Here is a 25,177-nt window from a genome sequence, read left to right on the forward strand (position 1 = left end):
TAGCACAGCCCCCAATTCAGAAAAGCCTTCCTAGTCAGGAAAACAGTTAATGTGTGTGTCCAACTGTAAGCAATGAGATTTGAGCATGTGCTTAAAAATAAGCACAGTCCTTAAGTGCCTTCCTGAATAAGGGTGGATTTAAGCAGATGCTTCAATGCTTTCCTGAATCAATGTCACAAACAGTAACCTTCTCGTTGAGTGTTAAGAAACTGTTATATAAGAAAAATGTTGGTCATGATTTATTATGCTTGCGCATCTCACTCTAGAACTCAGTTTTCATTAGCTTTTAAAAAATTTCATGGTTTTGTTTTTTGTTTTGAATCGTCATTTTTCTGCTCCTTGCTTTTCTCTACCCTGATCTGGCCACCATATTCTTCTGCATAATTGTGAAATGATGAGAAAATCCATGGGAAATGTTGAAACCTGGTAACTGCTTCAGTACTTTGGGATTACAACAAATGCATTCAGAAAGGTGATTTTCATATGGTCAGAATACTGGTACCCTGCACATTTTGATACTGTTTGTTGGAGGAAATTAGCTATCAGCCACAAAATGTGACTCTATCAAGTGTCTTAAAATTCAAATTTGTGCATGCTTTCCGTTGAATAAGTGAATAGTATTATTTTAAATTCCTATGAGTTGATGTTAAGACAAACTATGTAATATCCGAAATCTCAGGCTACAGTGATCCATCTTCGTATCTGACTGGATTTTGCTACCAGAAGAGCCTGTTCTTTCATGTTTTATCAGATGCTGAAAACCTTTGCAAAGCTGTTTGTCTCTCCCATTCTTAAATTGAATTGCCCCTCTCAGTAAAATTGGAAACTTCTTTGTTCCTTTAATTTCTTGGCAGGGAGTTAAAAACTACCAAAAGCTAGGACATTTTGGGATCCCAAGAGAAATTATTGAGATTCTAGAGAAAATGCATTTTAAAAGGAAAAATAAAAGTACTGAAGCTGCCCTAGTGACAGCTGATCTTCCACAATTTGCTGTGTTTACTTCATGAATTATGGTGTCTTGTATACCGAAGATTACACTATCTCAGGAAAGAGATGCTTATCTTTAAGAGCCTGAGTTGCAAGTTAAGGAGTGCCCATAACTCCCATGAAAGACAGCACCTTGGCACCACGCCACATCTCTCAGGTTCAGGCCACCTTGTGCCAAGTCATATTTCACTTGATACAATTAGCATTAATTTTAATCAAATAAGTCTTTACATTGTGTTTTATAGGATATACTTTTCATGGGAGGAGTTATCACAATTTGAAGGAAATCATTTTTTCATCTCCTGTAAATGCATGTAAATTAAATAAATTAAACTAATAATGAACCAGCACCAACTACTGTATCTCCAGGATCCAAGCCCTTAAGCAGAGGCTGAGCTTAGTGGCAGTGATGTACTCTGCCTCTGAGGGCAGTAAACTAGTGACATGGACATTACTTACTTCCCCTTCCACACCTCTTCATCTACAGTGAGTCAGCTGTGGGACATGATCAACTGAAATTCTTAATGAGGGACATCAGGTGAACTCATTTGTGGGAAAACATATTTATTAGTAATTAAACAGTAGTTGCAAAAATTAAGCCATAATGTCTGTGTGAAATACTGTATGGTTTCAAATACAGATAACGTGGATATAAAATACTTTATTGATTGATCTATGGATCATAAGGTTGTGTATACTTTAGAATACTTTAAGAATTCTCAGGTGGTCACATCAATAGTCACATTTTTTTGAGCAGTGAGTAAACAGTAAATCCAGAGTTTTTTTTTTTTTTTTTTTGCTTTTGCTTTTTTTTTTTTTTTAAACAGCTGTCTCTTAAATAATATTGTGCCAACAAATTTTCAAGTTTCCCCAATGGTAGGTCCCTACTGTGCTGCGGTTGGCATCATCATCGTGTTTTTTTCACATAACTTAATGTGACATGTCAACATAAACAGATGTGGAATTTTCTGATATGACACAACATAGCTGTCTGGAATGATTTGTCTTATACAGAATAGTTGGAGAAACTGTAATAAAGAGAACAAGATCATGGAGAAAAGTGAGATAATATTTTTCTTTGCATGAGTAAATTATGGCCATACTGATCTTGACTGTAATAAAGTTAGAGCCAAGTCATGAGGGGTAGGAGAGAGAATATGCAAATAAATAACTCTTCTTTTTACAATGTTATATTTTATGTATATTCTTTTTATGGAATATTTTTCATTCACTTATTAGCTTTTGTTCCCTGTCTTACAGAGGATGCTTATTACAGGTAATAGTAGGTTCAGTTTTGTTCTCACTGAAGTCTTTTGCAATTATACTCACATGCTTTGGTTTTGTATGAGGTTTTATTGAGCAAAATATATTCCCATTTAAGTGTCCCTGTATATCTATTGATATGTATCTGGGTATGCATTTGTGTATTCTGTTTGGATGTATATACAATAAAGTATGTGCGTGTGACGGGGGTAGGAGATGAGGGGGTGCATGTACGTATGAAAACGGAGGAAAAAAAATACAAAACTCTTTGGTGCTAATAATACATTAAAGTTCTATGTTTAAACACACAGGTCAGAGAATGCAAAAAGTTAAGATTCTCACAATAACATTAATTCACTACTGCAGTAAATATTTTATGTTGCATATGTAGACTACATCTAATAACCTAATTAGTAACTGAAAATATTATATGTGCAATCTACATGAATCGTTGCTATAAAAACTTGATATATGAATCACAAAAGGCAATAATTAAGAAATCAATATTCTAGTAGTAATAACTCACCCACTCTGTACACGTATAATACTGTCAACATGCAACACTTTTGCAGTGATGATGAGTTAGGGTTACCCTGAAGACCTTAACTTTTGCATTCTCTGACATTTTTCTCTTCAAACACAAATGTATTGTTGCATTAGCATTTTATTTGGAAAAAAAAAAAACTATTTTACATGTGCTTTTTAAAAAGTAAACTGTATTAGTACTAAGTTCTCTCTCTCACTCTAGTTTATAATTAATGGAACCTTGCTCTATCGGCAGCATATCACTAAAATGTTCTAAAACCCTAATCATTTCTTAAAGTAGTCTTTTTGAATACAGAATATATTATGATATGGTATGATGTAGAGGTTTTATTTGCACTCTTCTTGGATCACCTACGTAACTCATTAATGGCTTCATACTAATGCTAACAACCTCTTTATGCCACCAGATAACTTAGTGTTCAATATATATGCAAATACAAGGATATATCTGACTGTAGGTACTATAAAGGTTTCTAAAATGATATTTTATTTTTTAAGGTCCACTATCTTATGAGTTACCATGGTTAAGAACTTGAGATTGGCTTGGGCTGCAAAATTTTGTTCCATATACTGAAGACCCCAGAGTACATGGATATGGGTGTCTGAATCAGTTTTGGGTCATGGTCCAAGTCTATTAGAAACAATAGCTCGGCCCCACTGAAGAGCTATGGGATATATACAGTGGTTAAAAGGTACTGTTTTCTAGCTTGAGCTTTGATGAGATATAGGAGTGTTCCAAAGTCTCTTGAAGTCAGTGGGGTTGTTCGGTTTGAATTCAGTGAGTCCTGGATGTAGCCATATAGTACCTCAGTTGTCCATGACAAAATATTCCTTTTCCTGCAATTGAGGACATTGATTTTTTTGGTGGGTATGGCAGGAGGGTAGGAAGGAAAGGAACAAATTCAGAATGCAAGAAGCAACCCTTATGAAGAAGGATAAGTGGGGTACAGAGTTGCAGGTAAGGTAGCTAAATTAGATTAATTTAGTTCGTCTTTTTTGTCTGCAATGTACCATGTGGATATCACCACATGGTATGTAGCATAATTATATTTATAGTCTGACCATCTTAGAATGACCAGCAGGCCTGCTTCCGTTGAAGATAATACATGGGAGAATTATGGTTTGGCAATCCTCTGTTACTTGTAGATTGTTGGGGGACAATTCTATTCCTTTTCCTTTTCTCCTGTTCAGTACTCTGGGAATTTACATAGATGTTTCCATATAGAAAGGCAGTAACAGTGTGTAAAATACAAGGAAGATGGATTATCTGTGAACTGGAAGGAATGATAAGTGTTCCCCTGATTTTTTTTTTAACCTGTGGTGCCCAATGCTTAGTCCAGCTTCCATATCAATAAAACGGTGCAGTTCAGCTTGCCCCCCCTCCCAAAAAAATCTGTACTTCATGATGAGGTACGGTAGCACTGCCCTCATTTGCTCACAATGACCACTTTGCTACCTCCCGAAATTGAAGTGAAATACTATCGTGAGTGAGTGTGTGTGAAAGAGAGAGAAAGAGAACTCACATGCATGCAATTAAAGGAAATCAGGCTGGCATATAAAGGTTCAAAAGGTTGCACACTTTCATTATGCTGCAGATTGACAGGAGACCTCAAACATCTGTTAGTGCAAAATTTGTTCTGCTTTATAAGGCCTGTAGTGAGAATCATTTAAAAACAAAGTCAGAATCTCTCAAAAAGGTTTGTGAGCACCACAGATTTTGTGATGTGGGAAATTGCTAAATAAATGATGAATATGTCTTAAATAATCAATGCCAATTTAACCTCCTTCACCTTCCTTTGACTGCACAGGCTTATTTTATTGTGAGCTCAAAGAATGATTCGTGTGTCAGTTGGGTTATTAAAACAGGATGGAAGATGAATAGATATAGTCAAGTAGCAATGTAGCCAATTACAAGATTACATTAAACTGTAGGGCAGATTCTTCTGATTATGTCCACTATATAAATAGATTTTTCAAAATAATATATACAAATCCTGTAAATATTTTATAGCCCATGGCATTGCAAATATCACCTTGATGAAAATATATTTGAATGAAGAAACAAGCCATCATAGAGAAGCTCTCGGCATCTATTGCTAAAGGAATTCAGACAGTAGTACTACTTTGCCATTATAATCTGGTGGTTTTGGATTGAGTGGTTGAGTACTTTATTTTATTCTATTTGAAATAACAGTCCCTAAGAGCAAGTGTGATTATCCCTTTTTTTTTCTCTCCCTGTATGTACCCTAAACTGATGTTAAGTGTGCACCAGGTATCTCTAAACTGCTTTTTTTATTTATTTTTTTTTTATTTTAGTGAAGGTAAAATTAAGTATGGGCTTGATCCAAGCCCAATAAAGTCATTTACTCCACTGGGCTTTGGATTTGGTCCTATGCTTCCATTAATGGTGATATTAAACCAGGATGATTTTAATCAAGGTGCTCTCTATTTATTATTGCCAGTGTGCTTCAATATGTGCTTTGCACAGTAACTATAAACAAGAATTATTTTTTATCTTTTGACAAACACCAGCATTGTGTGTGCACATCAGCTATATCGATTCTGTCTCTCTACTGTAGTTGCTTTTATCTAGAGCCATATTGTTCCCTCCCAAAGACATCATCACTGGGAGTGGGAACGGTTTCCAAGCAAAACTCTGAAATTCACCTAAAGAAGTGTCCTGCTATTCTTGCCCTCTGGGAGGAAGAGTTTGCGGGTTGGGGGAGGCATGACTTACACAGAGTGTTAGCTCGGAAGCCTATACAGCCTGATGATGTGTGGGGAAAGAAAGATCCAGTTCCAGAACTCTTCCATGTAGTAGTAATGTGTTTAACATTACAGATAAATCACGATTCATGACTGAGGCAGGAGATTTAGAGCAGAACAAGAATTAGTTATAGATAATGTTTTAGACAATTATAGAATAAGAAAAGTGTTTTCAGAATAAATGTGCAGATATGCATGCAAACTTTTGCACATGCCCAAGTTGTATATGTAAAATGTCTGATGCTTGAAGAATATAATTTTCAATATATACACATCTGCATGCATACATTTCACACAGATTATGATAACCTGTGTGACAGACTTTCAATGGAAACCTTACATGACACAGTTTGCTCAATTAAAATGAAAAAATACCACACCCAGGGATCCCTATAACCCTTATGTACCCGTGTTCTCTGCCAGTTAGGGTCGAAAGTTCATTGGATCACAGCGGTCACGCATACCACAGTTGCATGGAAAATTACTGTATGTCATGTAACCCATGTTGTGCACATTGTGCACGGTTGCATTTGCATATACTTTTTTTTTAAATTGGGCATATACACGTAAGGTGAGATTTTCAAAAACACTCAGTCTTGATCTGCCTCTTCCCACGTTGATGTCAATGGGACCTTTATTATTGGCTTCACCAGAGTTAGGGCTATGCTGAGCACTTTATAAAATCACACTTCTAAATGCTATGAGTTGAAACAAATGGAGCAGTCTCCATTTCTGGATGCTATACATTTGTGACTCAGGTCTGAATTATGGGATTCATTCTCATTTGCTATTGAAAAAGTATAAATATACAGGTTTGGGAAATTTCCCCTCATCCCATTTATATAAGTCCCAATGAAATGAAAAATCATTGTGGAAAGATCAGTTTACACAATTTTTTGATATTTAAAGAAATTAAAGTACAGGTTTAACTGAAATAAATTAATAACAAGTATATGTAGAAGCTACTTTTTAAAATAAATGTACACCGTGAAACTGTACTTACTATGTATACTGGTGCCTGATCCTGCAACTGGTAGCAAGGAAAATGTCTATTAATCTGTAAGCTAGTAAGTGGCTTTCATATAGAAACCAAAACCAAGATGGTAAATAGTTGTATTGTGGCTTACCTAAGGGCAATTTGGCATGTCTGTTTAATGGGTTTTAGTTCTACTTTGACTGTTTTATACGTCTGTAGCTCTCGGAGATTGCCCCCTGGGGGTTTGGGTGAAAATCTGGAGCTTTTAATGTGACTTTTAATGCATTTTAATCTTTTATTAAAAGGTTTTAATAATTTACATGGCGGCAAGATCATTGTGGTGCCATGATTCTATTGGGAGTACTGGGAAGGTTGGGTTTTAAGTGCAAACCTACTGTTCCTAACTTGACTTTTCTCAGTGCAATATTAACCACGTTTCCCGAGTCAGTTTTGTTTATTGTGAAAATGTTTGCATTTGTAAGACTGTACATCACTTGCTCTCTCTCTTCTCTGGTATTTTCCTTTCTATAATTTGGGCAAATATGTTGGTGGGATTTTTCTTAATAAACAAAGTGTATTAAAATGAATAACATTCCTGATATTGCACTTACTGAAGGTGTAAAAGGGTGTTAGAGAGAAGGTATAGACAGGTATTCTTAAAACTGTGGACCATATCTTCAGCTGAACTTGAGCAACACAGATTTATACTAGCAGAGAATGTAGCCAAATGGATTTAACTGCACATTGCACACATGCTAAGTTACAAAGGTGTAGGTTTGTTTTTTTTTGTTTTTAAATCTTTAATTATATGCATTTAGCACCATCATGTTACAAATTTGTGAGTGCTGTTTTTTCTCTTAAGTTCTTAGAATGTAGCTTAATAACCTTAATTTTTAAAAGGCATTATGATGTATTTCTCCAGCACTTGGCATCATACAGTCATTTTGGTCTCTCAAAACTTTCTCTAGATTGAGTTGCTATTTGTCACTGATATTCCTTAATTTCAAAAGGAAACGCCTTCCAGCTCACTTTCTCGTGGTTAACACACTCAAACATTTGACTTAAATACCTGTATCTGATGTGGATTGCATCAGACATTTTAAAACAGGAATAACTCTTACTTTAGAACCCCATTTGTTACGAAGGACTGAACTAGGACTCATTCATTATTTTAAATCTTTTCATGCTGCTGTTTGATATCTGGAGACATGAGCCTTGGTCTTTCTCCATAGCTGGCCCATCCTTGCCATCCATAATTCAGCACTGTTTGCCATCCCCGCTGCCTGAGGGAAACCTGGTAATGGAAAAGAAAGGAGGTTGCAAGACAGGATCATAGTGACTAGGAGTTAGTTAAGAGAAAAAATTGCAAGATCCAATCAGAAGTACATGTTCAGATCTTGAAAGTAAAACCTATGGGGTGGGGGGGAGTTAGATCCTTATTACTGTTGCAATTTTAGGGTAATTATTTAAAGTATGGCACTGTTCCTCAGTTCACATACCTTCAGTCTTCTCCCCTCTCATCAGCCATGCAGCTATACATACCTTCTCATTGTTTCCACCCAACCTAAAATACAGTGTGTAGTTTACATTCATATGGTTGATATTTTATACTATGTACAGTAGAACATAAATCCCTTGAAAGCACTTGGCAGACTAACTCGATGTGCTGGGCAGTTTTTCTCTGATTGTCATCCCTATGGTATATTCATAGTGAGCCAAAAAGATATCTTAGAATTGGGAAGGGTACAGAGAAGGGCAACAAAAATCATTAGGGATATGGAATAGCTTCCATATGAGGAGAGATTAAAAAGACTGGGACTTTTCGGCATGGTGTGGCTTGCAGGCTGGAAGGCTGTTTGTGAACAGCCCATGTGGGAGCTACTTGAGCAAGTCATTGTAAGGCATCCATGGTTGTAGGGCAGGGGTGACACAGCCCCCAATTAGTCTGGATTGTGCCCCGATATGTCACAGCGCACCTCTGTCTGTACCTTTCCATATAAAATGTGTGGATGCATGATCGTTTCTTCTGTAGAATTGCTTTTCACATTGTGGGTTATTTTCTGCTGTTTAATTTTTTTCTTTTAATTACAACATGAAATTGTATAATGTCTCATAGTATGTTTGCTCCTAAAAGAAGATTTTTATCTGTGTATGTATTTTCTTCTGAATGAAAGAGAGGGCTGAGCATATGCATGTGCATGTGCACACACACATACTGACCCTGTTGGATAACAAACTGGTACTTTAAGCACTAAAAGCACAGCTTTCTACCACCTTTAACTAAAGGAGTAACTGCATTAGTGGTCTCATTAGTAAGTTTTTGTTGTGCACTGTCCACTGGAGGAGACAGAATTCACATATCTAGAATGTTACGATTGCAAAGGAAGCCCGTCCCAAGTATTTGATGTACATAAGAGTTCAACTCTACATACAAGTTACCACTTGGCAATGACCCCCCCAAAAAGGGTTGGCAGGAGGGACTGAACCTGGAACTTTCATACCCAAAACACATGCCTCCCCCAAATTCAATCCATGCTGATGACCCACATGCATTGGGCTATTGGAGTGTTGTGTACCCACTTAGAGAAGACAAAATCACAGGTAAGGAGGCTAATATTTTACCTTTTCCAGCGGTGCTGAACATTAGCAGCAATATTCTGTTTTCATTCGTTTTTCACAAGCTGGCTTCTGCCTATTTCTGTAAATAAAGGCACAGTTAAAACACTTTTAGTAATGTATTTCTTGATGTTGATTGATAACCATGTTTTTTACAGATCAATAAAAGGAACAGATGTGTGATACAGTATACTGTTTTCTACGTGTTTTAAGGGATTTTTTTTCCCTATTGAGCCCCATTGTAACTAAGTAACTGTGTACAAAATTTCCTTCATGGTTTTCAAAACTTCCTATTCGCTTGCTCTACCCTGCATCTTACTCATTTCCATCTTTGCCCTTGCAGATTTCACAGACATCACACTTCTAATGTACTAAAGCAGGATCTAGGGTATCCCACAATGTTAAGAGACTTCACCGCTTCTAAGTTCTGCAACTTTTACTTGGAGGCTTTTTAAAAAATTACATTATTTCTTCTTCTTCATCCTGCAGAAGTTGTTGTTGCAGGCAACGCTCATCCTGATCTGGCCCTCTCTGTCTGCTCCTTGCAGCTCTCCATGATTGAGGGTCACTCTTTCGCTTGTGCTGACTACCTGTTTGGAAAGCTTCATCTCTGAGTAATGTGCTTTCTTTAATTCCTTATTCTTATTTTTGTTTGAGACTTATTATATTAGGATGCTCTTTATGAAGGCTGCCATTTAATTATATTTTCAATGTATTGTAATTGCATTTTTTATATCTCTTAAAAACAGACAGTGCCAACTAGCTTAGAAACATTTTAACTAGGCATAATTTAGTACTAATCAGGGGGAGAAGGGCCTCTGGATTTAAAACATTTTTAGAGTCCCCACTCTGTCACTCAAACACATTTTAAAGTGAGAAAGAAAGAAGCGGGACATGTGCATCCAGGATTCTAATATATTTTGTGTTGTTAGTATCAAGCCATCCATATGCCAGTGGGGCACAACTTATCAGCCCTTTTCCCGGCATTGTGCAGAAGACATAATCAGTGATAAACTTTAAAAATAATGAAGTGGGGGAACAACCACAAGACAAAGCCATTTAAGGGTATTGTTCCATTAAATATATTGACATATGCCAAATGTAAAAGGTTACAAGAAGTTGCTACAGAGGTTTATTTCAGATTTCTATCCAGGAATTACAAACAAACGCATACCTGTTTTAAGAAAAGTTATTTGATAACATGTCTTTAAGGGAAATGCTCAATTGTAGTCTCATCTATTTTCTGTTTTACATTAGGGTCTTGATCTTGATGCTAAGTGTTCTTTAGGGTATGTCTACACTACACTCTGGATAGGCAGGCAGCGATCGAGCCAGCGGGGGTCGATTTATTGCGTCAAGTCTAGACGCGATTAATCGACCCCCGAGCGCTTTCCTGTTGACTCCTGTACTCCACTGCCATGAGGTGCGCAGGCAGAGTCGACGGGGGAGCGGCAGCAGTTGACTCACCGCGGTGAAGACACCACAGTAAGTCGATCTAAGTATGTTGACTTCAGCTATGTTATTCACATAGCTGAAGTTGCGTAACTTAGATCGATTTCTCCCCCCCCCCACCTCCAAGTGTACACCAGGCCTCAGTAAAGAGCCAATGGGAGTTAAGGGAACTCTGCAGCTCAGAAGACTGGTTAATACCTTGCAGAAATGAGTCGTAGATCTCCACTGCTTTTCAAAGTAATACAGAAGTTTGTTTCCTTTGGTATTAATAGAAACTAAAAGTGAGTATTTAAAAAAAATATTAGAGAACTACCTACTGCCCCATAGAGTCTAATCAGCATCTGAAAATATTTTCATGTAGTGTACAGGTTACATGTAGAAATCCCCTACACTGTGAAACTCAAAGAAGTCTCAGAAATTAGAGATGAGCAAAAAGGATTTATCCAGTTCATTCTTCTGACCTCTTTCCAACGTAAATCTAACACTTTGGCCTCCCTAATTATGCTCTACTTAATTGTAATGTCTCTTAAAATTATCAGCATGAGCAGGAATACTTTAGAGATTTATGTTATTTCATTTATCACTAGCTTGAAAGCTTGCTTATTTGTATTATGGTAAGTATCTGCATGGGCTATTTAGAGACCGTGGAGCTGTAATGCACATTTTTGGTTTATTTGATTTGTTACCATCTATGCACAAATCTTTTTAATTTTTAAGATTTCATTTCTTTTCTTTCCTTTTTTTTTTAAAGGCCCTGTGGAATTCTCCATGTACTGACAGCTCAGTTTACAAACCAATCAGCATCTCATTGGTTCCAACATTATTAAATTAAAAAACAGCATCTGGACACTCTGCGCTTATGGATTTAATTAAATATTGATGAATATGAAATGAGCCTCGATTTACCAGTACTTCCCGTGTTTACCTAACTGGGCAAAATACTAGTATTTCATAAGCTTTGCATTATCAAAAAATAAGACTTTGTGACTAGATCTGCATTGTTAAATTTATTAATAAATTATCAAGTTATTCATTATCTAAAATAAAACATTTGTGTACAGCTATGTTATTAAAAATAACTAAGAAACAACAGTCTATTGACCCTTGAATCGCTGAGATTAGAGAACATATTTTAAAAGTCCACAGTCTTACGAAAATGAACCATTAAGTTGGAAAGCTTTTATTCTCAGTCTTGCAGTAATAGATATCCATCACTAGTGAACACAAGAGCAACTCCTTTAAATGCATGATGTATTGGGCAAATATTCATTTTCTTGTATAAATAATGGTTTGTAATCTTTAGGCAAAATACTGCCCACACTTATTCTTATGCAGTGGATTTCCATGAGCATAAGGGAGGTCAGAATTTATCCACTTGTATTTTAAGGAAGCATTAGGCCATATCCTTTAGGGTACAGAGTACTCTCCACTTGTGTTGAAGTCATTGGAATCATTGTTTTGTTGTCCTTCAATTATGTAGTTTTTCATAAGAGTTTCAGTTTACGTGAGGTCTCTTTTAAAGTGCAACTGAAGCAGATGAATGAACTATAAACTGTATTCCCTAGCCATGGTTCAGTGATTACACAAAAATGTACGTGTCTATGTAGACAGCAGGTGGCTTCTTGAACCTATCCTTAAAAAATCTGTGTACACATTAGGTAAAGTCCAAATTATCCTTTATTTTATTTATTTATTTATTTTTGAGTGTGACCTTTTTAACCAAAGAAATCAACATAAGGTAACCAAGTTAAATTCAGACTTCTCCCCAGTCTTGGCTGCTCCTAAGTTTCCTGACCTAGGGCTATCTGGCTTTACCATAACTTGGATCGTCTTTTATCCCCATAGGGAGCCATTCCTACTTCCCGAATAACTCTTAATCCTTTCCCAGTCATCACCTGCTAACTGGATGACTATTAATATTTGTGTTTCCATGGTGCCTAGGGCCCTGGTCATAGATCAAGACCCCATTGTACTAGGTGCTGATGCAGTGTTACAGACAAATTCAGTCATTGTTATAGTATCATTATAATGACAATAGTGTTTATGAGAAAAATGTTTATTGAACATCAGCTGTTTAACCTCTGGGATCTTGAATTTGAAAAAGATGGCATTTTACACTTGAATAAAAAAAAATCACCTTTTGGCTTTAAAGGTGCCTGAAATTAGTTTAATTTTTTTTTTCCAAAACAGACTTTAGTCTATGTAGTCGATTATGTTAACTGACTTGTACATATGGTTGCTGTAATACGGGTGGCAATATTTATCAGTTCTTATCTTTTATGTTGGTTAGCTGCTTTTCTGATTCCCAGACTCTCAAGATCATCTTTTAGGCCAGGGTTTAGGTTGGAAAAACTCTGACTTCACTGAGGCCAAGATTTCACACCAAAATATTAATGTTTTAACTTATTAAATAAGTATCATTTATATTCTTTTTACTGTTAAGTATTTGTCCCAGAACTAAACAAAACAATCTTTTTGGAACATTTGAAGATAAATAGGACTATTACATAAATGTTAAGCAACCTTATTTTGCTTCAAGAACCTAATGAGCCACAAATACACAATAAATCAAGACAATTGAACTGATCACCTAGAGATTATTGACACTTCACTTTTGAACTTCCCCTTCTCTTTTGCTGTTATCACTTGTTTTCTCTGGTTCATTCTTATTGCCTTTTCTAGTCTGAGACTCCTCTTTGTAGTCGTCATGGGAATACAGTTATTGCCGCTCCATACCCTTTTATTTTTTGTCATGCTTTTTTCATATTTACCATGTTTATCACGCCACAAGCACTAGCCCGTTCAGAAGAAGAATACCTAGAAGAAAAAAGGGTGTTGTTCATCGCAGTGATTTGGCACTAAGGTTTGTGTTCTGCCTTAAAGCAGTAAGTAGAACTTCTGAGTGGAGACAGATGTGAATCAGCAAGTACGATAAATCAGTGATGATGATGATGATGATTTTGGAAAGTAACCCATTTTCAATTTAGGGTTCCAATAATAAAATAAAGTGTTTCCTAGAGTATACAGTCTCAATTTACCTGTGTGCTATCTGTAGTCCTGATATGCAGCAGCTTTCGCAAGGTAGAACTTCCAATAAAAGATTTTATTTAAGGACAGCAAATCCCTTTTCCACGTTGAACTATCATTTCCAAAACAATTCCCACCCCCCCATAATAATTTTCGTGAATGTCATTGCAATGCAAAGTTGGATGTGACTTTTCAGCTTTGATGGGGTAATAAGCACAAGTAACATATTTTCAACATATCCAGAAGTCGCCCAACTCCTCCAATACATTTAATCGTTTATCCTTCCATTTTTACTTTGTTTTTCCCTAATTTCATATCAGAGTATAAACCAATGAGAAACTATTCATGTTCATGTTTTGCCCAGATGTCTTCTGTTACTCTTAAGAGCAAGACAAAGCTGTTCTCCAAAAATCATGGTTGACATGAGTGGTATTCCAGCTTCTAGAATACACAATCGGATATCTTCAACTAAGTCAGTTACAGTAACAACAGCAATAAATTAAACAGATAGAAACTTCTCAAAAACTCTCCTGAATCTTAGTAAGCACAAAAGGCTCTTAGTGTATAAAATTGCTTTTAACATAAGAACAAATAGATGTGTTCCTTTCTTCAGGCTTGCTTTGATGCAGTAACTGTCAATACAAAAGTAAAATTCTGATGTCATTCCATATTAGATTCTTCTCTACTTATTACAGAGAATTAAGCAAGAAAACTTATTGATGTGCAGGACATTTGAATTATTATGGAAACAAAGCAATATAAAAATGTATAATTGCTGTAAAAATTAGCTCTTCTGAGAGTATATGAACATTTTTCCCAGTACTGAGAACAATTACCTTTAAAAAACACACACAAATGTGGCATGATAACCTTGACTTATTTTCCTTAATGAGCAAAATTGCAGCATTCTGTCCACTGATGAAGAACAATATTGCAGGCAGAAGTACTTTGTACTTGCATTGAGCTAACACATTAAACAAGCTGTCTGAGTATTTTTTATTTGCATCATATTTTCACATTTGGTCCTTTATTCTGTGATATATTGTCCTCCTCCCATCTTCTGTCACTGTATGTGCATGCCACCATTTACCAGCTCACAAAGAGGAGCAAATGAAAAGTGGGTCACTGAGTAGTCATAGAACTGTAAACTGCTCCAAGTGCAAAAATTAACAGAGCTGGGAAAACCAGGAAGGAACAAGTACCATGGGTCATGCTCTTGCTCTCTGTGTAGACAAACAAATCCCTTTGAGGATTGTGAGAGGAATGCTCCTGGGACAGTTTTCTGATAAGTAGGGTTGCAGGTTTGTCACGGTGAGAAAAAAGTCACAGATCGACAAATGGGGAAAATCTTTTTTTTTTCTGTGACTCAACCTGCAGTTGCAGTTCATGTTTTGTGGGGCTGGGCCGCCCCGCCCCGTTCTGGGTCATAATGCAGCTCAAGTTTGACCTGCTCAACCCTCCATCATGACTGAGTGGCGAACCGAACTTGCACAGTGTTGCAGTCCTGCACTATAGGTTGCAATGCCCAGAACAGGGCTGTAGGATCAGCCCTGAGGAACTGCAAAGTCACAGGAGAAACGTCTGCAGGCAGGACACAAGAGGTGCCCCTGCGGGATGACTGCAGGATGGGCTCACTCTCCAGGCCCCTGAATCTCCCCTCTGCTCCAGGACAGGATTAGAGTTGTGGTGCTGGGGGCAGAGGGTGCTGCGCTGTGTGGTTGCTGTCCACTTCGCGAGATGAGGAGAGCATTTTTTGTTTTAAAAAATGAGGGAGCATTTGTTGTCAATTGAATAACCCATGATTTTATAACATTTACCGTGATTCCTCTGATTTTTGATTAAAGAAAAATTGCTGTGACAAATCTGCAGCCCTACTTATAAAAACACCTGCAGGATGACAAAGGGGAAACTGTCACAAATGGCCTTGAAGAAGTGGTATGGGTTTATGTAGCAAGCCTATTGTGCTGTTTCTGGGTACTTTTTGTAAGAACAAGGATTTCCCCCTCCCTCCCTCCCATGTTCTTATCTTCAAAGTTTGCCTTCCCCACAGTGCAATGTAGTCTGCTGTTTGTCAGACAGTTTCCCCTTCCACTCCTTCCACATTCATATTTTGTATAAATTGCTTCAGGATTAATTTAATGTAACTATAAATCTATGCTTTTCTACTATTGGAATTCTTAAGAGCTAAAGCTGGGTGTTTGTGTTAGACAAACAACTCCAAATTATATATAGAGTCAGGGACCTCATTTTTAATTAATTTAAGGATGACTATCAGCCATCGACCTTGTGATAAATAGCCTCTTAAGTATCCTAGCTTCTGCTCAAAATAGTGTTTATTCCACACCCACGTTCGCCATGTTACTCCTGCTGTCATCCTCAATGATCACCATCCATGTGTTCCAAAACTTTTAGATATGCACTTCTGCACCATAAAAAAAATCTTTCGTAGTCCGGTAATTTACATAGGCAGAACAGCAATAACTTAAGTCCTACATCTTCATTTTTCTTCCTGTGTTACATTTTAGAAACATAATATTAAAAAGCTGCAGTAAAATTTAGTTTTCTTTTTCTGTTAGACGACTTGACATTTGTAAGAAAACGGGTATTCCCATTCTTTAGCAGACATCCTGCACATTTTATATGATCCGCAAACAAACACTTGGGAAAGAACTTGATTGTGTGACGCTTTCGTGACAAATAGCCAACTGATAGATAAAATAACACAGACTTCAGGGAATGTATCCTTTGACATTATCTAAGTGGTTAATGTGTATAATTATGTGAAATTAGATTGGAACTTTAATCATAAATGAAATAGTGCATTATGTTCTCAGTTAACAGTAGTGATTTAAGCAGACTGTACTTTACAAAAAGAGAAATCTCAGCCAATCTGACCAAAATATAGGTCTTGCAAAAGAAGAGTTGTGTAAAGAGAGGTTTAGTAAATCTTTCATGAGTGGTGTTATCTTGTTTTTTGTTAATCCCCTGGATCGTGTAGCTCTCTCTTTCCCTTCTCCCTACCCACTTAAGGCAAAATTCTCGTCATCACCCTTCCACAACCATTCCATTAACTTCAGTGGGAACTTTGCAAGACTATGGCAAGCAGGATTTACCCCCAAATCATAAATGCTGTAGACTCCAGCACCAAAGCTTAGAATGGGCCAGATAAAACATTAGCTGCCACTATATCTAGAATCATACACAGTAATATATAGCCATTGCCTTAAGTAAATTTCATATTAACATACAAGTTTCATGATAGCTTCCATTGTTGTATGCAATTTTGTTATAGCTGTGTTGGTCCCAGGATATTTGGAAGACATGGTGAGGACTGTTGAGGAGGAATACCTGAGAGTCCCACTTCATTCTTACTTTCTTTTCTTTGTTTTCAACTGCTGCTTTATTTTTTTCTCTTTCCTCAGAGGGGAGATGGTAAAAATGCAAAGATTATTCCTGTTCTCTTTCCACCATTTCTTCTTTCTGCTGCTTTAAATATTTTTTGGGGGGTGGGAGGAGGGGGTGGAAGGAAGGAATGGAATGAGGCCTCAGTGGATTCACGTCAGATATTTTTGGCATTTGCTTAGTGCTATTGTACAAACATCTCTGTGCAACCTTGCTAATATATCTTAGTCCAGATTTGACATATACTTATTCTTCCAGTCTTGGGTATCCTTTCCCTAATGACTGCTGCTGTAGCAAATTTTGGGGTGGTTCTGTGATTTAAGAGGAATTCCTGAGGAGAAATTATACTAAGACCATCAAAATTACTTTTCCTTTTATACCTAGTGTCTAATCCTGGTATACATTACAGAGTAAAAATGCTGGTATTATATTTGTGCTGTCTGGCACCCTATAGTGATTTCGTGTCAAAGGAGTGTTTCTATTTTTATAAAATCCTACAGCTTATATTATATTAGACCCAAGAAATAATCACACATTATTTTGGAACACAGTGGGGAGAGGCATAGTAGCTTATCCAAGGTCATGAACAGGATGCTGTTGTGTAGTGTGAATTTCAGGTCTGGCTTCCTAAAAACAGGCATTCAATTCACTTCCTGACTCTGGTTTTCCTCTGGCAGTATTTTGCAAGTGTCAATTGCAAAGTTAGAATCCTTCAGCAGACACTTGAAGCTATGTTTATTAGTACAAGAAAGTTGGCATCCATGTTGTCATGAATCTTCGGTTTGTTGATGGTTAAAAAAATTATTCATAGCATGGGCAGGGAGCAGTTGAATAACAATGTGGAATTTGAATGCAATGTAGAATATGTGAATAGCCATATGAATTTTTTTGAATTCCTAACTAATATAATACCAGAAGACCCAATGCACAACATGAGCCAAAATCACAACTGGTATTAGCAAATATATTGGGAGAGTTCCTCTAACTGAAACTGTTACAGCTGCTTACCACGGTGGTGAACTTTAGCCCAATGTTTTTAAAATACAACTATTTGGTCTCCTCCGTTAGCTCTGGAATTCTGGACAGCATCCACTTTTCACTCTAGATTTATTTTGTGTGTGATTCCATGGTACTCATTGTAATTCTAAAAATTAATCCAACATTTTGGTGAATATTGTCTGTCTTACAGGTAAATGATATAGCTATTACACGCACAGGTTTTTTGTGTTATAGTACTAAGAGAAAGTGCTTGGGTAGGTGAACCTGGAGCCTTTTATACCTACCATAAGTAGGAGGGGGGAGAGCCGTTACTGGTTTTGTTCACTCTTTAATGCTGTTATTTCTCTGTCTTTTCTGCCAGTCTTGCATCTCTTGTTGCCAATTTTGCAACTACATCTTGCTGTTGGGAATCTTTTGATGCTTTGTTAGTGGTATGGTTTATGTTCTTACTCATTATTTCCCCCCGATATTGTTCCTTTTCTGTTCTCCTTTTATCTTGCAGTATTGTTTTTATTCTTCCTCCCCCACATCACAGTCCCATTTGGCTCATAATTTACTTCTCTTTCTTATAACACCATTTTTATCACTCTCAAAGCATGTTTTTCAAATGTAAAAAAACCCCCAAAAAACTAGAAAATAATGTTTTTTTTTTCCCTGTTAATTGCTATTTTTCCAGATCTTGTTCCTTGTTTTGGGTTTCTGGAGGAGGGAGGAGATTAAAGATATTTAAAATAAATTATCCTTACAGGATGGTCCTATAGAACTGAAAAGAATCATAGGAATGTAGGACTGGAAGGGACCTCGATAGGTCATCTAGTCCAGTTCCCTGCACTGAGGCAGAACTAAGTATTATCTAGACACCCTGACACCCCGGCGTTTGTCAAACCATTTCCTAAAACCTCCAGTGAAGGAGACTCCACAACCTCCCTAGAAAATTGGTTCTGGTTCTTAACTACGCTTACAGTTACGAAGCTTTTCCTAATATCTAATGTCAATCTCCTTACTGCAATTTAAGCCCATTACTTCTTGTCCTGTCCTCAGTGATAACGGAGAAGAACAAACTTTTATGTACTTGAAGACTATTGTGTCCTCCCTTTGTTTAGCTTGGAGAAGAGAAAACTAACTTTCCTCATAGGTCACATTTTGTAGACCTTTAATCATTTTTGTTGCTCTTCTCTGGACTAGTAAGCTTACTAGTGCATAGTAGAATGGAAGAATGACTTCTTGTCTCTTGCTTACAACAGTCCAGGTAATATATCCTAGAATGATGCTTGCGGGGTTTTTTTTTTTTTTTTTTTTTTTTTCCCCTGCAGTACTCTCTCCTAGGCAGTCATTTCCCATTTTTTTTATTTGTGCACTTGATTGTTCCTTTCTAAGTGTAGTACTTTGCATTTCTTCAGTTTGTCAAGGTCATTTTGAATTCTGATCCTGTCATCCAAAGCCCTGGCAACCCCGCCTAGCTTGTTTTTGTCCACACACTCTACGTGTACTCTCTATGCCCAAATATGCCCTTTCAGTTCAATTATGAACCACTGGTAACTACTCTGAGTACAGTTTTCCAGCCAGTTGTGCATCCACATTATAGTAGGTTAATCTAGACTATATTTCTCTAGTTTGTGAATGAGAAGGTCATGGGAGACAGTATTATTTATTTGGCATATGCAGTTCAGTCAAGCCAAGCCACAGTGTTCTTATCAACAATGTTCAAGGCACAAAAACCTCCAGGAAGTCAAGTCATTTTGAAGTCCTCAACAATGTGTGTCATGGTTTGTGGCTGCCTGCATTGTCATAGTGGACTGTCTCTAAAATACCCTTGAAATTCCACTGCAGCATAAATTCTGTGTCCAGTATGAAACCAGTCCAGAAGGCTCCATTGCCTTTGCAGTAAATCAAACCCGGGTTGAAGTTGAGCGGGGTCTGAGACAAGATCATTAGTTGCCATCTTCTCTGCTGACCATGAAGCTTGCCCTGCATCCTCTATTGTAAATCCCTTACCCAGTAAACGTATCCACAGTGGGAGACGTGAGGTCAGACAACCATGCTGTGGATTAAACAAGTCTTTAATTAACAGTAGATGTGGCATATCACACAATTTCTTCACTAGCTTTGCTATGTTTTCCTTTCTGCGAACACTGGGCAGACCAATATTTCAGAGACTGTATCAAAACCCTTACTAAAGTGAAGATATGACATAATCTGCTTCATCCCCATCCACTGGCTTGTTAACCTGTCAAAGGAGGATATTAGGTTGGTTTTTACATGTTTTGTTGTTGATAAATCCATGTTGACTATTACTTATTGCCTTGTTTTCTTCTGCATGCTTACAAATTAATTATTTTATTTGTTCCATTATCTTTCTGGCTACCAAAGTTAAGCTGATGGGTCTCTGCTGACTTGAAGCTATCTAAGTGGTCTAAGTAGTTCTTAACTTGTTCTTTTCATATTTTAGCCTCAGATCCTTCCCCATTTACACTGATGTTCAGTATGTTAGTTGTCCAATCACTACAAACTTTTTTGGTGAGAACTGAAACAAAAAAGGGTATTTAACACTTTGGCTATTACTGCATTTTCTGTTTTATTGGCTTTCCCTCTTTTTTTAGTAATCAGCCTACTCTATCCCTGGTCCTCCTCTTGCTTCTCATGTAGTGGTAAAACTGCTTTATTGTTACTCTTTATATCCTTAGCTAATTTAACCTCATTTTGTGCCTGAGGGCCTTTCTACTTTTGTCCCTACATACTTGTGGGTTTTTTTCTTTTCTTTTTTTCTTTTGTGGTTGTTGTTTAACATTCCTCTGTGGTAATGTGATCTAGTTTCCACTTCTGCTATGACTCTTTTGAGTTTCTGGCCATTGAAGATCTCCTGGTTAAGTCAGGTGGCCTCATATCTTTCCTATGGATTCATATAGTTTGCTCTTGTGCCTTCAATAATGTCTCGTTAAAATACTACCAAGCGTCCTGAACTTTCTTTTCCCTTAGACTTGGTTCTCACGGTATCTTACCTACAAATTCTCTGAGTTTGCTAAAATCAGACTTCTTTAAGTCCATTGTCTTTATTCCGCTGTTTTCCCTCTTACTGTTCCTTAGAATCATGAACTCTTACTGTTTCATGAGCACTTTCAGTGAACTTTGTTACAGTTAAAATACTAAAATATTGCACCAAAACCTACAGAAAGGATATCATTCTCTGTTGAATTCTGTAAACTTTAGTGTAATAGCTTTAAAATCCTATTAAGTTTCTGTAGAACCTTGTTGGTTTTATCTTATTAAATTTTATAGGACAATCCTGTAAGGGTTAGTTTTCCCCTTACCCTTTTCCACCTCTTTGCCCACAATTCTCTATTCTGTTCTTAACCCCGGTTCTCAAATTAATTTTTTTTTAAAAATCCCCTCATACAAAATGCACTTTAAAAGTTGACCATCCCTTTTGTGCAAACTTTATCTAACAGCTTCAAAACAAAACTCGACATGTTGCCCTTTGTGAGGAGAATTGTCTCTCTCCCTCTCACATCTAGCAAAAGCAATCACGTGAAGAGCTTATTTCCCTATTTTGCTAGAAAGTAAATCTCCATTGAACAGTTATCTGCAGCTCTAATAGTAATATATATTTTTTTCCTCTGCAAACATTAGGGCAGGAGGGAAAGGCTTACTGTCTGCCAAGAAAATAAATGAGAAAAACAAAGGCCATGCAGCAGGTGTCAATTCTAAACTAAAAAAAGAGTGGGGGTGGGTGGGAGATTCTTTGTTGAATTGTACTGTGATTTAATTAAGGGCAGTGCTCTCTCTTTTTAAAATATTTTTAAGCAGTAGGGATAAACTGATATTCCATTCCCTGATTGTTTTTGTTTTGTTTTAGAAGATTTAATGCTTTCTAGGCTGTAGAGTTGTTTTAGTTCTAACAGGGGCGTCTGAGTTTCCTAAACCGTTTTTTTGCTAGCATTATACAGCATTCTGGTTTCTCTGTATTGGCTGCCAAGTATGTTTTCCAATTGACTCACAAGGTCATTTGTGCTGAACTTAGTCATCCAGCTGTTCCTTTTTATTTAACCAATGAGAGAACCTGCTGCATTATTTATCCCTTCCTCATGGGAGCAAATGCCAACATGGTTATGTTCTCAAAACATTCTGTTTGACATCAGATAGAAATGTCTTACCCAACCAACAATGATAGAATCTCTGTGGTAGCAAAGAGTGTAACTAAGTGAAGCATTAGGCTGATTAGCCACTGCATTGGTTTGGGAATTTCTTTTATTCACATGTCTCTAGTTAAGAGTCCATAGTGGATGCATGTGTACACCCAGAATTAGGGAAATCCCTCAGCCCACTATCCTCTTGTGATGCTTTGTGTGAAAATGGTGATTTATATTATCCCTTTAGAGGCTATAATTGAAATATAATGTTAGTGAGCATATCTGAAGAAATCTAATTGGAACTCCATAACGTTTACTTTGCACAGGTGATTTTCAGTACTTTTCTTAATGTATTTAATGACTTTTCTAAAGCACTCGTCACCATGCTGTCTGAGTACAGAATCTCTTTAAATATTTAATATGCCACGCACAAATAGAAAATCATATGTCAAGTGTCTTGAAATTATAGTCATTGATCATGAGAAGAATCATTGACTTGGTGCATTTTTCCTCACTAAACCTGAACAGCACAACTGTAAGACCAAATATTGGTGTGTGTGTTTGTGTGTGTGCACGCGCACACACACACACACACACTCGGGCAAAACTTCCCAGAAGTAAAGACTATAGAATTTGACTTTTAGAGACTAAAGGCAACATTTCTTTTGTCAGTCTTTTCTTCAGTGTCAGACACTCACATTTGCTGTATTTCTTTCTTGTAGTATTCTGTCAGTTGTTTCTCTAACCCTCAGGTTGTAAGAAATTAATATAATGCTCTGCTTTTACTCTTGGTAAATTTAATTACTGTCTGATTAGTGCCAATATTTCTGCATAAGCACAAAAAACATGTTCTGATACTTGAGGCCACGTGTAGGAAAGTCGCTCAGCATGTTCTTGAATTAAATTGACTGATTATTGTAGGACCAAACCAAAATGCTATTAAATAAACCTGGAAGAGCATCTATATTGATCTCCACTGAGGATTTAATATGGCTGGATACAGTACTCCTTCAGAAGAAGCTTCCATGAAGGCGAAAGTCTTAAAGTTACACAAAGCATTAAGCTGTTCTGAAACCCCTGCATTGTTGTCTGTAGATTCTTTACCGCATGTCAGAGGAGGCGTTCTGATCTTTCTGGTTTTCTTAGCCATCAGCAGGAGGGAAAACCTTTAACGAGAATTTACAGAATACAGCTCAATATTCTTTGCTGGAGAAAGTTTAGATTTCAGAAGTGTGGAAACCACAACATGACACTGTTGCTCAGTTTCGGTCTTCGGTACAGTACCCTGAGTTACCATAGCACAACAAAAAGCAATTCCTATGCTCCTTCTTATGCACCTTGACATTTTAATTTTGAACTTACGGTATTTTTACCAACCATATTGATTGATTCTCATCAGATATCTCTCTGTAATGTGCAGTTAGTTAACAAGATTATCTGCAGGTGACATGTTGATGGAATAACATTTCCCATTAGGGATGCTTTCTGTGATCAAAATGCACTCAGGAGATTTGCTCCACAAGCTTTGTTTGGTTTTGATGACACGTAATCTTTCATGTGGAGAAGCCTCCCACTGCATACGTCAAGAAGGCATTCACAAGTTGCTTGAATAGCGAAGCATCATAGTCAAAGACCTTACACATAAATAAACTAGTGAATGCTGAACTGACTCTGTAGCCTACATTGACCTTTTCATATACTATTGATATCTCAGCAGCATAATCTTATTCAAGTTATCATGTTATCTCTTTTTACTCTTCTAACTATCTTTGAATACCTTCACTTGCTTCCTTTCATCTTATTTCAGACTTCTCTCCAAGGCCCGGCACAACTTGTCCATTCTTTTGCCTCTGCTGTTATTTCCTCCTTTGATTTTCCTCTTCCCAACTCTTCTCCTAATCACTCTGTGTATCCTCTTGCCTTTCTGTCTTCTTCCCTGGTGATCTTTGTGCTTGTGCCTCTGTCTTCTCATGCACCAGTCAACAATCCTCCCTTCTGTCAAGCCCCTCTTAAAACATATATTGCCTGTGATGCTATTAAACAGGTATCTTTCCTAGATATCTCCACCACTGACGTTGGACCACTGATCACTGTACTTAGCTTGAAAGATTATATGAAAATATAAGTTATTGACAGCATCTAAAAGAGATTGTTAATGAGGGCAGGACTTCAAGTGCAGAATTTAAGCATATTAGCAGGCAGAAGCAATAATAATAACTTTAATCAGTGGTAAAACCACAGGAACCAAATCCTATTTATTTTGCAGGAGAAATCTCAGTGAAATCAGTAAGACTGCTTGTGTGAGTTAAGTTGAGCAGGATTTGATACTGACTGAGAAGCAATCATACATTTCAGTAAATATTCTAAAATGTAAACCATTTATTAGTCTTGATAACATTAGTCTATTTGTCTACCTCTAATGGAAAAGGGAAGTTAAACGAAAGACTAGAATGAATTCTGTATGCTGGAATTCATAGCTACTTTTGCTTTTCTGTCCCGAGAACATATGTATACAGGCTCATAGTAGCTTATTGAACTGCTGTGTTCACTACAGATTTCCTTCATACATATTGAACCAGCACAGTACTGTTACGGACACACTAGCCTTTGGCACATGCATAAGCAATTAAAAATAACAATGATCACTGAATATCTTGACACTTTCTCCTGCTACTGTTAGCATTTTTCTCACTCTTTCATCTTACCATTTCTTTAGAAGCAGAATAGTCAATAGCTGTGGCAACAGGCATAGCATATTTGGCAGCTGTAGGATCCAGATGCCAGACTCTGGAATTAACCCATAAACTGTGGTATATATATTTTTGGAAGCAAAGTCTGGAGCTGTTGCTAGCAGCACTTCTTAACTTTATAAGAACCTCTTGTCACAGGATGGCTAGCCCCTGCAAATGAAGTAGGTCCAGCTCCCCTGTGTCTGGATTGGTGTTCCCATTTGGTGGAGATGCATCTGGGGGCTATAAGGGACCAGGGAGACTCAGTGAGTTGGAAGAGAGGCAGT

At 37.1% G+C, this 25,177-nt stretch overlaps 1 protein-coding gene across 6 annotated transcripts in view; it reads left to right on the forward strand.

Annotated features, from left to right (window-relative positions):
* Positions 1 to 25,177, forward strand: part of CCSER1 (coiled-coil serine rich protein 1) — a 1,155,725-nt gene that overhangs the window by 752,356 nt on the left and 378,192 nt on the right. The window contains exons 10-11 of one of the 6 annotated variants that reach the window (XR_008445082.1): positions 9,644 to 9,768; positions 11,358 to 11,443. The exons of 4 other annotated variants lie outside the window; for them this stretch is intronic. Coding sequence is in view for 1 of the 2 variants with exons in the window: in XM_054029824.1 (XP_053885799.1) it covers positions 11,358 to 11,438 (81 nt within the window). In the remaining variant the exon portion in view is untranslated. Of the gene's footprint in view, positions 1 to 9,643; positions 9,769 to 11,357; positions 12,769 to 25,177 lie in introns of those variants that run through there. One more of the 6 variants, XM_054029824.1, reaches the window with a different exon arrangement.

The sequence above is a fragment of the Malaclemys terrapin genome, chromosome 5, assembly GCF_027887155.1.
Source record: "Malaclemys terrapin pileata isolate rMalTer1 chromosome 5, rMalTer1.hap1, whole genome shotgun sequence".
Classification (NCBI taxonomy): domain Eukaryota; kingdom Metazoa; phylum Chordata; order Testudines; family Emydidae; genus Malaclemys; species Malaclemys terrapin.